The sequence below is a fragment of the Carcharodon carcharias genome, chromosome 5, assembly GCF_017639515.1.
Source record: "Carcharodon carcharias isolate sCarCar2 chromosome 5, sCarCar2.pri, whole genome shotgun sequence".
Classification (NCBI taxonomy): domain Eukaryota; kingdom Metazoa; phylum Chordata; class Chondrichthyes; order Lamniformes; family Lamnidae; genus Carcharodon; species Carcharodon carcharias.
In genome coordinates, this window is record NC_054471.1 from 11,897,723 (window position 1) to 11,911,599 (window position 13,877).

The 13,877-nt window shown below is 56.9% G+C and overlaps 1 protein-coding gene across 1 annotated transcript in view; it reads left to right on the plus strand.

Moving 5' to 3' along the window:
* The window catches only part of aars2 (alanyl-tRNA synthetase 2, mitochondrial (putative)), a 426,588-nt gene that overhangs the window by 338,546 nt on the left and 74,165 nt on the right, over positions 1-13,877 (plus strand). Inside the window, exons 20-21 of the mRNA XM_041188171.1 lie at positions 7,554-7,637; positions 11,284-11,394. Coding sequence (XP_041044105.1) covers positions 7,554-7,637; positions 11,284-11,394 — 195 coding nt within the window. The remainder of the gene's footprint in view (positions 1-7,553; positions 7,638-11,283; positions 11,395-13,877) is intronic.

Genomic DNA, 13,877 nt, shown 5'->3' on the forward strand with positions numbered 1-13,877 from the left:
GATGATGAGATGGGTACGTGTTGGAGGTGATGAGATGGGTACATGTGGGACGAGATGAGGAGATGGGTACGTGTAGGAGGAGATAGGTACGTGTAGGAGGTGATGACGAGATGGGTATGTGTAGGATGAGATGAGGAGCCGGGTACGTGTAGGAGGAGATGAGGAGATGGGTACGTTTAGGAGGAGATGAGGAGATGGATACGTGTAGCAGGAGATGAGGAGATGGGTATGTGTAGGAGGAGATGAGATGGGTATGTGTAGCAGGAGATGAGGAGATGAGGAGATGGGTACGTGTAGGAGGAGATGAGTAGATGGGTACGTGTATGAGGAGATGAGGATATGGGTATGGGTGGGAGGAGATGAGGAGATGGGCATGTGTAGGAGGAGATGGGTACGTGTAGGAGGAGATGAGGAGATGGGTACGTGTAGGAGGAGATGAGGAGATGGGTACGTATAGGATGAGATGAGGAGATGGGTACGTATAGGATGAGATGAGGAGATGGGTATGTGTAGGAGGAGATGGGTATGTGTAGGAGGAGATGAGATGTTTACGTGTAGGAGGAGATGAGGAGATGGGTATGTGTAGGAGGAGATGAGGAGATGGGTACGTGTAGGAGGAGATGAGGAGATGGGTAGGTGTAGGAGGAGATGAGATTTCTACTTGTAGGAGGAGATGAGATTGATATGTGTAGGAGGAGATGAGGAGATGGGTACTTGTAGGAGGAGATGAGGAGATGGGTACGTGTAGGAGGAGATGAGATGGGTATGTGTAGGAGGAGATGATGAAATGGGTACGTGTTGGAGGTGATGAGATGGGTACATGTGGGAGGAAATGAGGAGATTGGTATGGGTGGGAGGAGATGAGGAGATGGGTACGTGTAGGAGGAGATGAGGAGATGGGTATGGGTGGGAGGAGATGAGGAGATGGGTACGTGTGGGAGGAGATGAGATGGGTACGTGTGGGAGGAGATGAGGAGATGGGTACGTGTAGGAGGAGATAGGTACGTGTAGGAGGAGATGACGAGATGGGTATGTGTAGGATGAGATGAGGAGCCGGGTACGTGTAGGAGGAGATGAGGAGTTGGGTACGTTTAGGAGGAGATGAGGAGATGGATACGTGTATTAGGAGATGAGGAGATGGGTATGTGTAGGAGGAGATGAGATGGGTATGTGTAGCAGGAGATGAGGAGATGAGGAGATGGGTACGTGTAGGAGGAGATGAGTAGATAGGTACGTGTAGGAGGAGATGAGGAGATGGGTATGGGTGGGAGGAGATGAGGAGATGGGTATGTGTAGGAGGAGATGGGCACGTGTAGGAGGAGATGAGGAGTTGGGTACGTGTAGGAGGAGATGAGGAGATGGGTACGTGTAGGATGAGATGAGGAAATGGGTATGTGTAGGAGGAGATGGGTATGTGTAGGAGGAGATGAGATGTTTACGTGTAGGAGGAGATGAGGAGATGGGTGTGTGTAGGTGGAGATGAGGAGATGGGTACGTGTAAGAGGAGATGAGGAGATGGGTAGGTGTAGGAGGAGATGAGATTGCTACTTGTAGGAGGAGATGAGATTGGTATGTGTAGGAGGAGATGAGGAGATGGGTACTTGTAGGAGGAGATGAGGAGATGGGTACGTGTAGGAGGAGATGAGATGGGTATGTGTAGGAGGAGATGATGAAATGGGTACGTGTTGGAGGTGATGAGATGGGTACATGTGGGAGGAGATGAGGAGATGGGTATGTGTAGGAGGAGATGGGTACGTGTAGGAGGAGATGACGAGATGGGTATGTGTAGGATGAGATGAGGAGCCGGGTACGTGTAGGAGGAGATGAGGAGATTGGTATGGGTGGGAGGAGATGAGGAGATGTGTACGTGTGCGAGGAGATGAGGAGATGGGTACGTGTAGGAGGAGATGAGGAGATGGGTACGTGTAGGAGGAGATGGGTACGTGTAGGAGGAGATGGGTACGTGTAGGAGGAGATGAGGAGGTGGGTATGTGTAGGAGGAGATGAGGAGGTGGGTATAGGTAGGAGGAGATGAGGAGATGGGTATGGGTGGGAGGAGATGAGGAGATGGGTATGTGTAGTAGGAGATGAGGAGATGGGAATGGGTGGGAGGAGATGAGATGGGTACGTGTAGGAGGCGATGAGGAGATGGGTACGTGTAGGAGGAGATGAGGAGGTGGGTATGTGTAGGAGGAGATGAGGAGATGGGTATGGGTGGGAGGAGTTGAGGAGATGGGTATGGGTGGGAGGAGATGAGGAGATGGGTATGTGTGGAAGGAGATGAGGAGATGGGAATGGGTGGGAGGAGATGAGATGGGTACGTGTAGGAGGCGATGAGGAGATGGGTACGTGTAGGAGGAGATGAGGAGATGTGTACGTGCAGAGGAGATGGGTACGTGTAGGAGATGGGTACGTGTAGGAGGAGATGAGTTGGGTACGTGTAGGAGGAGATGGGTACGTGTAGGAGGAGAGGGTACGTGTAGGAGGAGATGAGGAAATGGGTACGTGTAGGAGGAGATGGGTACGTGTAGGAGGAGATGAGGAGATGGGTACGTGTAGGAGGAGATGGGTACATGTAGGAGGAGATGAGGAGATTGGTATGGGTGGGAGGAGATGAGGAGATGGGTACGTGTAGGAGGAGATGAGGAGATGGGTATGGGTGGGAGGAGATGAGGAGATGGGTACGTGTGGGAGGAGATGAGATGGGTACGTGTAGGAGGAGATGAGGAGATGGGTACGTGTAGGAGGAGATGAGGAAATGGGTACGTATAGGAGGAGATGAGATGGGTATGGGTGGGAGGAGATGAGGAGATGGGTACCTGTGGGAGGAGATGAGATGGGTATGTGTAGGAGGGGATGAGGAGATGGGTACGTGTGGGAGGAGATGAGATGGGTACGTGTTGGAGGAGATGAGGAGATGGGTACGTGTAGGAGGAGATGAGGAGATGGGTATGTGTAGGAGGAGATGAGGAGATGGGTATGTGTAGGAGGAGATGAGGAGATGGGTACGGGTAGGAGGAGATGAGGAGATGGGTATGTGTAGGAGGCGATGAGGAGATGGGTATGGGTGGGAGGAGATGAGGAGATGGGTATGTGTAGAAGGAGATGAGTAGATGGGTATGGGTGGGAGGAGATGAGATGGGTACGTGTAGTAGGAGATGAATAGATGGGTACGTGTAGGAGGAGAGGAGGAGATGGGTATGTGTAGGAGGAGATGGGTACGTGTAGGAGGAGATGAGGAGATGGGTACGTTTTGGACGAGATGGGTATGTGTAGGAGGAGTTGGGTACGTGTAGGAGGAGATGTGGAGATGGGTACGTGTAGGAGGAGATGTGGAGATGGGTACGTGTATTAGGAGATGAGGAGATGGGTACGGGTGGGAGGAGATGAGGAGAAGGGTACATGTAGGAGGAGATGAGTAGATGGGTACGTGTAGGAGGAGAGGAGGAGATGGGTATGTGTAGGAGGAGATGGGTACGTGTAGGAGGAGATGAGGAGATGGGTACGTTTAGGAGGAGAGGAGGAGATGGGTACGTGTCGGAGGAGATGAGGAGATGGGTATGGGTGGGAGGAGATGAGGAGATGGGTATGTGTAGGAGGAGATGGGTACGTGTAGGAGAAGATGAGGAGATGGGTACGTGTAGGAGGAGATGAGGAGATGGGTACGTGTAGGATGAGATGAGGAGATGGGTATGTGTAGGAGGAGATGGGTATGTGTAGGAGGAGATGAGGAGATGTTTACGTGTAGGAGGAGATGAGTATGTGTAGGAGTTGATGGGTATGTGTAGGAGGAGATGAGAATTTGGGAATGTGTAGGAGGAGATGAGGAGATGGGTTCGTGTAGGAGGAGATGAGGAGATGGGTAGGTGTAGGAGGAGATGAGGAGATGGGTATGTGTAGGAGGAGATGGGTACTTGTAGGAGGAGATGAGGAGATTGGTACGTGTAGGAGGAGATGAGATGGGTATGTGTAGGAGGAGATGATGAGATGGGTACGTGTTGGAGGTGATGAGATGGGTACATGTGGGACGAGATGAGCAGATGGGTACGTGTAGGAGGAGATGAGATGTGTACGTGTGGGAGGAGATGAGATGGGTACGTGTGGGAGGAGATGAGGAGATGGGTACGTGTAGGAGGAGATAGGTACGTGTAGGAGGAGATGACGAGATGGGTATGTGTAGGATGTGATAAGGAGCCGGGTACGTGTAGGAGGAGATGAGGAGATTGCTATGGTTGGGAGGAGATGAGGAGATGTGTACGTGTGGGAGGAGATGAGGAGATGGGTACGTGTAGGAGGAGATGGGTACGTGTAGGAGGAGATGAGGAGATGGGTACGTGTAGGAGGAGATGAGGAGATGGGTACGTATAGGAGGAGATGAGGAGATGGGTATGGGTGGGAGGAGATGAGGAGATGGGTACCTGTGGGAGGGGATGAGATGGGTATGTGTAGGAGGAGATGAGGAGATGGGTACGTGTGGGAGGAGATGAGATGGGTACGTGTTGGAGGAGATGAGGAGATGGGTACGTGTAGGAGGTGATGAGGAGATGGGTATGTGTAGGAGGTGATGAGGAGATGGGTACGTGTAGGAGGTGATGAGGAGATGGGTACGTGTAGGAGGAGATGAGATGGGTACATATAGGAGGAGATGAGGAGATGGGTACGTGTTGGAGGAGATGAGGAGATGGGTACGTGTAGGAGATGGCTACGTGTAGGAGGAGATGAGATGGGTACGTGTAGGAGGAGATGGGTACGTGTAGGAGGAGATGAGGAGATGGGTACATGTAGGAGGAGATGGGTACATGTAGGAGGAGATGAGGAGATTGGTATGGGTGGGAGGAGATGAGGAGATGGGTACGTGTAGGAGGAGATGAGGAGATGGGTATGGGTGGGAGGAGATGAGGAGATGGGTACGTGTGGGAGGAGATGAGATGGGTACGTGTGGGAGGAGATGAGGAGATGGGTACGTGTAGGAGGAGATAGGTACGTGTAGGAGGAGATGACGAGATGGGTATGTGTAGGATGTGATGAGGAGCCGGGTACGTGTAGGAGGAGATGAGGAGATTGGTATGGGTGGGAGGAGATGAGGAGATGTGTACGTGTGGGAGGAGATGAGCAGATGGGTACGTGTAGGAGGATATGGGTACGTGTAGGAGGAGATGAGGAGATGGGTACGTGTAGGAGGAGATGAGGAGATGGGTATGGGTGGGAGGAGATGAGGAGATGGGTACCTGTGGGAGGAGATGAGATGGGTATGTGTAGGAGGAGATGAGGAGATGGGTACGTGTGGGAGGAGATGAGATGGGTACGTGTTGGAGGAGATGAGGAGATGGGTACGTGTAGGAGGTGATGAGGAGATGGGTACGTGTAGGAGTAGATGAGATGGGTACGTGTAGGAGGAGATGAGGAGATGGGTACGTGTTGGAGGAGATGAGGAGATTGGTACGTGTAGGAGATGGCTACGTGTAGGAGGAGATGAGATGGGTACGTGTAGGAGGAGATGGGTACGTGTAGGAGGAGATGGGTACGTGTAGGAGGAGATGAGGAGATGGGTACATGTAGGAGGAGATGGGTACATGTAGGAGGAGATGTGGAGATTGGTATGGGTGGGAGGAGATGAGGAGATGGGTACGTGTAGGAGGAGATGAGGAGATGTGTATGGGTGGGAGGAGATGAGGAGATGGGTACGTGTGGGAGGAGATGAGATGGGTACTTGTAGGAGGAGATGAGGAGATGGGTACGTGTAGGAGGAGATGAGATGGGTACGTGTAGGAGGAGATGAGGAGATGGGTAGGTGTAGGAGGAGATGAGGAGATGGGTATGTGTAGGAGGAGATGAGGATATGGGTACTTGTAGGAGGAGATGAGGAGATTGGGACGTGTAGGAGGAGATGAGATGGGTATGTGTAGGAGGAGATGATGAGATGGGTACGTGTTGGAGGTGATGACATGGGTACATGTGGGACGAGATGAGGAGATGGGTACGTGTAGGAGGAGATGAGATGGGTACGTGTGGGAGGAGATGAGGAGATGGGTACGTGTAGGAGGAGATAGGTACGTGTAGGAGGAGATGACGAGATGGGTATGTGTAGGATGTGATGAGGAGCCAGGTACGTGTAGGAGGAGATGAGGAGATTGCTATGGTTGGGAGGAGATGAGGAGATGTGTACGTGTGGGAGGAGATGAGGAGATGGGTACGTGTAGGAGGATATGGGTACGTGTAGGAGGAGATGAGGAGATGGGTACGTGTAGGAGGAGATGAGGAGATGGGTACGTATAGGAGGAGATGAGGAGATGGGTATGGGTGGGAGGAGATGGGTACCTGTGGGAGGAGATGAGATGGGTATGTATAGGAGGAGATGAGGAGATGGGTACGTGTGGGAGGAGATGAGATGGGTACGTGTGGGAGGTGATGAGGAGATGGGTACGTGTAGGAGGAGATGAGATGGGTACGTGTAGGAGGAGATGAGGAGATGGGTACGTGTTGGAGGAGATGAGGAGATGGGTACGTGTAGGAGATGGCTACCTGTAGGAGGAGATGAGATGGGTACGTGTAGGAGGAGATGGGTACGTGTAGGAGGAGATGAGGAGATGGGTACATGTAGGAGGAGATGGGTACATGTAGGAGGAGATGAGGAGATTGGTATGGGTGGGAGGATATGAGGAGATGGGTACGTGTAGGAGGAGATGAGGAGATGGGTATGGGTGGGAGGAGATGCGGAGATGGGTACGTGTGGGAGGAGATGAGATGGGTACGTGTAGGAGGAGATGAGGAGATGGGTACGTGTAGGAGGAGATGAGATGGGTACGTGTAGGAGGAGATGAGGAGATGGGAACGTGTAGGAGGAGTTGAGATGGGTACGTGTAGGAGGAGATGAAGAGATGGGTACGTGTAGGAGGAGATGAGGAGATGGGTACGTGTAGGAGGAGATGAGGAGATGGGTACGTGTAGGAGTAGATGAGGAGATGGGTACGTGTAGGAGGAGATGAGAAGATGGGTACGTGTAGGAGGAGATGAGGAGATGGGTATGGGTGGGAGGAGATGAGGAGATGGGTACGTGTGGGAGGAGATGAGGAGATGGGTACGTGTAGGAGGAGATGAGGAGATGGGTACTTGCAGGAGGAGATGAGGAGATGGGTATGGGTGGGAGGAGATGAGGAGATGGGTACGTGTGGGAGGAGATGATGAGATGGGTACGTGTAGGAGGAGATGAGGAGATGGGTACTTGTAGGAGGAGATGAGGAGATGGGTACGTGTAGGAGGAGATGAGGAGATGGGTATGGGTGGGAGGAGATGCGGAGCTGGGTATGTGTTGGAGATGAGGAGATGGGTATGTGTAGGAGGAGATGAGATGGGTACGTGTAGGAGTAGATGAGGAGATGGGTACGTGTAGGAGGAGATGGGTACGTGTAGGAGGAGATGAGGAGATGGGTATGTGTAGGAGGAGATGACATGGGTACGTGTGGGAGGAGAGAGGGGCATGTTCCAGTGCCTGGAACAGACTCAGGCACTTGCTGAACTCAGGCTCACAATGATCGTGTACTTGCTGTTTCCAGGCTGCTGAGAATGTGCGGCTTTTCCTGGAGAATCGATTGGATCAGGAGTTGATTGTGGATGCTTTTCCTGTCCAATCGACCTCGGTAAGTTCAGCTGTTCCTCTGTCTCCCTCCCTCCCTCAGCCGACTCCCCATCCACCCGCCGGCCCCCTCCTCTCCCTGTCCACCCGCCAGCCCCGTCCACCCGCCGGCCCCCTCCTCTCCCTATCCACCCGCCAGGCCCGTCCACCCGCCAGCCCCGTCCACCCGCCAGTCCCCTCCTCCCCCTGTCCACCCGCCAGCCCCGTCCACCCGCCAGTCCCCTCCTCCCCCTGTCCACCCGCCAGTCCCCTCCTCCCCCTGTCCACCCGCCAGCCCCCTCCTCTCCCCATCCACCCGCCGGCCCCCTCCTCTCCCTGTCCACCCGCCAGCCCCGTCCACCCGCCGACCCCCTCCTCTCCCTGTCCACCCGCCAGCCCCGTCCACCCGCCGGCCCCCTCCTCTCCCTGTCCACCCGCCGGCCCCCTCCTCCCCCTGTCCACCCGCCAGCCCCGTCCACCCGCCGGCCCCCTCCTCTCCCTGTCCACCCGCCGGCCCCCTCCTCCCCCTGTCCACCCGCCAGCCCCCTCCTCTCCCTATCCACCCGCCGGCCCCCTCCTCTCCCTGTCCACCCGCCGGCCCCCTCCTCCCCCTGTCCACCCGCCAGCCCCCTCCTCCCCCTGTCCACCCGCCAGCCCCCTCCTCCCCCTGTCCACCCGCCGGCCCCCTCCTCTCCCTGTCCACCCGCCGGCCCCCTCCTCCCCCTGTCCACCCGCCAGCCCCCTCCTCTCCCTATCCACCCGCCGGCCCCCTCCTCTCCCTGTCCACCCGCCGGCCCCCTCCTCCCCCTGTCCACCCGCCAGCCCCCTCCTCTCCCTATCCACCCGCCGGCCCCCTCCTCTCCCTGTCCACCCGCCGGCCCCCTCCTCTCCCTATCCACCCGCCGGCCCCCTCCTCTCCCTGTCCACCCGCCAGCCCCGTCCACCCGCAAGCCCCGTCCACCCGCCAGCCCCCTCCTCCCCCTGTCCACCCGCCAGCCCCGTCCACCCGCCGGCCGCCTCCTCTCCCTGTCCACCCGCCGGTCCCCTCCTCCCCCTGTCCACCTGCCAGCCCCGTCCACCCGCCGACCCCCTCCTCTCCCTGTCCACCCGCCAGCCCCGTCCACCCGCCGGCCCCCTCCTCTCCCTATCCACCCGCCGGCCCCCTCCTCTCCCTGTCCACCCGCCGGCCCCCTCCTCTCCCTATCCACCCGCCGGCCCCCTCCTCTCCCTGTCCACCCCGCCGGCCCCCTCCTCTCCCTGTCCACCCGCCGGCCCCCTCCTCCCCCTGTCCACCCGCCGGCCCCCTCCTCCCCCTGTCCACCCGCCGGCCCCCTCCTCCCCCTGTCCACCCGCCGGCCCCCTCCTCCCCCTGTCCACCCGCCGGCCCCCTCCTCTCCCTGTCCACCCGCCAGCCCCCTCCTCTCCCTGTCCACCCGCCAGCCCCCTCCTCTCCCTGTCCACCCGCCGGCCCCCTCCTCTCCCTATCCACCCGCCGGCCCCCTCCTCTCCCTATCCACCCGCCAGCCCCCTCCTCTCCCTGTCCACTCGCCAGCCCCGTCCAACCGCCGGCCCCCTCCTCTCCCTGTCCACCCGCCAGCCCCCTCCTCCCCCTATCCACCCGCCGGCCCCCTCCTCCTCCAGCCCCTCACCCTGCCCCTCCTCACCCTGCCCCTCCTCCCCCTGCCCCTCCTCCCCCTGCCCCTCCTCCCCCAGCCCCTCCTCCCCCTGCCCCTCCTCCCCCTGCCCCTCCTCCCCCTGCCCCTCCTCACCCAGCCCCTCCTTCCCCTGCCCCTCCTCACCCAGCCCCTCCTTCCCCTGCCCCTCCTCCCCCTGCCCCTCCTCACCCAGCCCCCCTCCGCTGCCCCTCCTCACCCAGCCCCCCCTCCGCTGACCCTCCTCACCCAGCCCCTCCTCACCCTGACCCTCCTCCCCCTGCCCCTCCTCACCCAGCCCCTCCTCACCCTGACCCTCCTCCCCCTGCCCCTCCTCACCCTGCCCCCTCCTCCTGCCCCCTCCCCCTCCCCGCTCACCCTCCCCCCTCCCCCTGCCCCCTCCTCCCGCGCCCTCCTCGCCTGCCCCCTCCTCACCCAGCCCCTCCTCACCCAGCCCCTCCTCCCCCTGCCCCTCCTCACCAAGCCCCTCCTCACCAATCCCCTCCTCACCCTGACCCTCCTCACCCAGCCCCTCCTCACCCAGCCCCTCCTCCCCCTGCCCCTCCTCACCCAGCCCCTCCTCCCCCTGCCCCTCCTCCCCCTGCCCCTCCTCACCAAGCCCCTCCTCCCCCTGCCCCTCCTCACCCTGCCCCTCCTCCCCCTGCCCCTCCTCCCCCTGCCCCTCCTCACCAAGCCCCTCCTCCCCCTGCCCCTCCTCACCCTGACCCTCCTCACCCTGACCCTCCTCACCCAGCCCCTCCTCACCCTGACCCTCCTCACCCAGCCCCTCCTCACCCAGCCCCTCCTCACCCTGACCCTCCTCACCCTGACCCTCCTCACCCAGCCCCCTCCTCACCCTGGCCCTCCTCACCCAGCCCCTCCTCACCCTGGCCCTCCTCACCCTGGCCCTCCTCACCCAGCCCCTCCTCACCCTGACCCTCCTCGCCAAGCCCCTCCTCGCCAAGCCCCTCCTCCCCCTGCCCCTCCTCACCAAGCCCCTCCTCACCCTGACCCTCCTCACCCTGACCCTCCTCACCAAGCCCCTCCTCCCCCTGCCCCTCCTCACCAAGCCCCTCCTCACCCTGACCCTCCTCACCCTGACCCTCCTCACCCAGCCCCTCCTCACCCAGCCCCTCCTCCCCCTGCCCCCTCCCCCTGCCCCCTCCCCCTCCCCCCTCCCCCTGCCCCCACCTCCTGCCCCCTCCCCCTCCCCCCTCCCTCTGCCCCCTCCCCCTCCCCCCTCCCCCTGCCCCCTCCTCCTGCCCCCTCCCCCTCCCCCCTCCCTCTGCCCCTCATCCTCCCCCCTCCCCCTGCCCCCTCCTCCTGCCCCCTCACCCTCCCCCCTCCCCCTGCCCCCTCCCCCTGCCCCCTCCTCCCGCGCCCTCCTCGCCTGCCCCCTCCTCACCCAGCCCCACCTCTCCCTGCCCCTCCTCTCCCTTCCCCTCCTCCCCCTGCCCCTCCTCCCCCTGCCCCTCCTCCCCCTGCCCCTCCTCCCCCTGCCCCTCCTCCCCCTGCCCCTCCTCCCCAGCCCCTCCTCCCCCTGCCCACTCACCCAGCCCCTCCTCCCCCAGCCCCTCCTCCCCCAGCCCCTCCTCCCCCAGCCCCTCCTCACCCAGCCCCTCCCCACCCAGCCCCTCCTCCCCCTGCCCCTCCTCACCAAGCCCCTCCTTCCCCAGCCCCTCCTCCCCCAGCCCCTCCTCCCCAGCCCCTCCTCACCCAGCCCCTCCCCACCCAGCCCCTCCTCCCCCTGCCCCTCCTCACCAAGCCCCTCCTCACCCTGACCCTCCTCCCCCAGCCCCTCCTCACCCAGCCCCTCCCCACCCAGCCCCTCCTCCCCCTGCCCCTCCTCACCAAGCCCCTCCTCTCCCTGCCCATTCACTGGGCACCTCCCCTCCCTGCCGGTCCCACCAGCCTCCGCACCCACCCACCTCCACAAGGCCCCCTCACCCACCCAGCGGCCCCTCCTTTCCCCTCCCACTGCCTCCTCTGTTCCTAACTCCTGTTTTCACTCTTGTACAGCTTCTAATGAAAATGGTCAATCAAATCTGTGAGAAAATGCCTCAATCGTCTGTAATGCTCCTGAGCCAGCAAGATTCTGGAAAGGTCTTGTGTGCGTGTCAGGTCCCAAAGGTGAGTGATATCATGGCTAGCCACACGGCCAGCTGACATCAGAGATAGTACCCAAACTCTAACTATCATCACGGAGATACCGAAACTCTAACTGACATCACAGAGATACCCAACTCTAACTGACATCACAGTGATACCCAAACTCTAACTGACATCACGGAGATACCGAAACTCTAACTGACATCACAGTGATACCCAACTCTAACTGACATCACAGTGATACCCAAACTCTAACTGACATCACGGAGATACCCAACTATAACTGACATCACGGAGATACCGAAACTCTAACTGATATCACAGTGATACCCAAACTCTAACTGACATCACGGAGATACCCAACTATAACTGACATCACGGAGATACCGAAACTCTAACTGATATCACGGAGATACCGAAACTCTAACTGACATCACAGTGATACCCAAACTCTAACTGACATCACAGAGATACCCAAACTCTAACTGACATCACGGAGATACCCAACTCTAACTGACATCACGGAGATACCCAACTATAACTGACATCACGGAGATACCGAAACTCTAACTGATATCACGGAGATACCGAAACTCTAACTGACATCACAGAGATACCCAACTCTAACTGACATCACAGTGATACCCAAACTCTAACTGACATCACAGAGATACCCAACTCTAACTGACATCACAGTGATACCCAAACTCTAACTGACATCACGGAGATACCCAACTCTAACTGACATCACGGAGATACCCAACTATAACTGACATCACGGAGATACCGAAACTCTAACTGATATCACGGAGATACCGAAACTCTAACTGACATCACAGAGATACCCCCCTCTAACTGACATCACAGAGATACCCCCCTCTAACTGACATCACAGAGATACCCAAACTCTAACTGACATCACGGAGATACCGAAACTCTAACTGACATCACAGAGATACCCAAACTCTAACTGACATCACAGAGATACCCAACTCTAACTGACATCACAGAGATACCCAAACTCTAACTGACATCACAGAGATACCCAAACTCTAACTGACATCACAGAGATACCCCCTTCTCACTGACATCACGGAGATACCCAAACTCTAACTGACATCACAGAGATACCCAAACTCTAACTGACATCACAGAGATACCTCCCTCTAACTGACATCACAGAGATACCCAAACTCTAACTGACATCACAGAGATACCCCCCTCTAACTGACATCACAGAGATACCCAAACTCTAACTGACATCACTGAGATACCCAAACTCTAACTGACATCACAGAGATACCCCCCTCTAACTGACATCACAGAGATACCCCCCTCTAACTGACATCACAGAGATACCCAAACTCTAACTGACATCACAGAGATACCCAAACTCTAACTGACATCACAAAGGTACCCAAAATCTAACTGACATCACAGAGATACCCAAACTGTAACTGACATCACAGAGATACCCAAACTCTAACTGACATCACAGAGATATCCCCCTCTAACTGACATCACAGAGATACCCAAACTGTAACAGATATCACAGAGATACCCAAACTCTAACTGACATCACAGAGATACCCAAACTCTAACTGACATCACAGAGATACCCAAACTGTAACAGATATCACAGAGATACCCAAACTCTAACTGACATCACAGAGATACCCAAACTCTACCTGACATCACAGAGATACCCACCTCTAACTGACATCACAGAGATAACCACCTCTACCTGGCATCACAGAGATACCCACCTCTAACTGACATCACAGAGATACCCAACTCTAACAGTCATCACAGGGATACCCAAACTCTAACTGACATCACAGAGATACCCAACTCTAACTGACATCAGAGATACCCCCCTCTTACTGACATCACAGAGATACCCACCTCTAACTGACATCACGGAGATACCCAACTCTAACTGACATCACGGAGATACCGAAACTCTAACTGACATCACGGAGATACCGAAACTCTAACTGACATCACGGAGATACCGAAAATCTAACTGACATCACAGAGATACCCAAACTCTAACTGACATCACGGAGATACCCAACTATAACTGACATCACGGAGATACCGAAACTCTAACTGACATCACGGAGATACCGAAACTCTAACTGACATCACGGAGATACCCCCCTCTAACTGACATCACAGAGATACCCAAACTCTAACTGACATCACGGAGATACCGAAACTCTAACTGACATCACAGTGATACCCATCTCTAACTGACATCACAGAGATACCCAAACTCTAACTGACATCACGGAGATACCGAAACTCTAACTGACATCACAGAGATACCCAAACTCTAACTGACATCACAGAGATACCCAAACTCTAACTGACATCACAGAGATAACCACCTCTAACTGACATCACAGTGATACCCATCTCTAACTGCCATCACAGAGATACCCAACTCTAACTGACATCACAGAGATACCCAAACTCTAACTGACATCACAGAGATACCC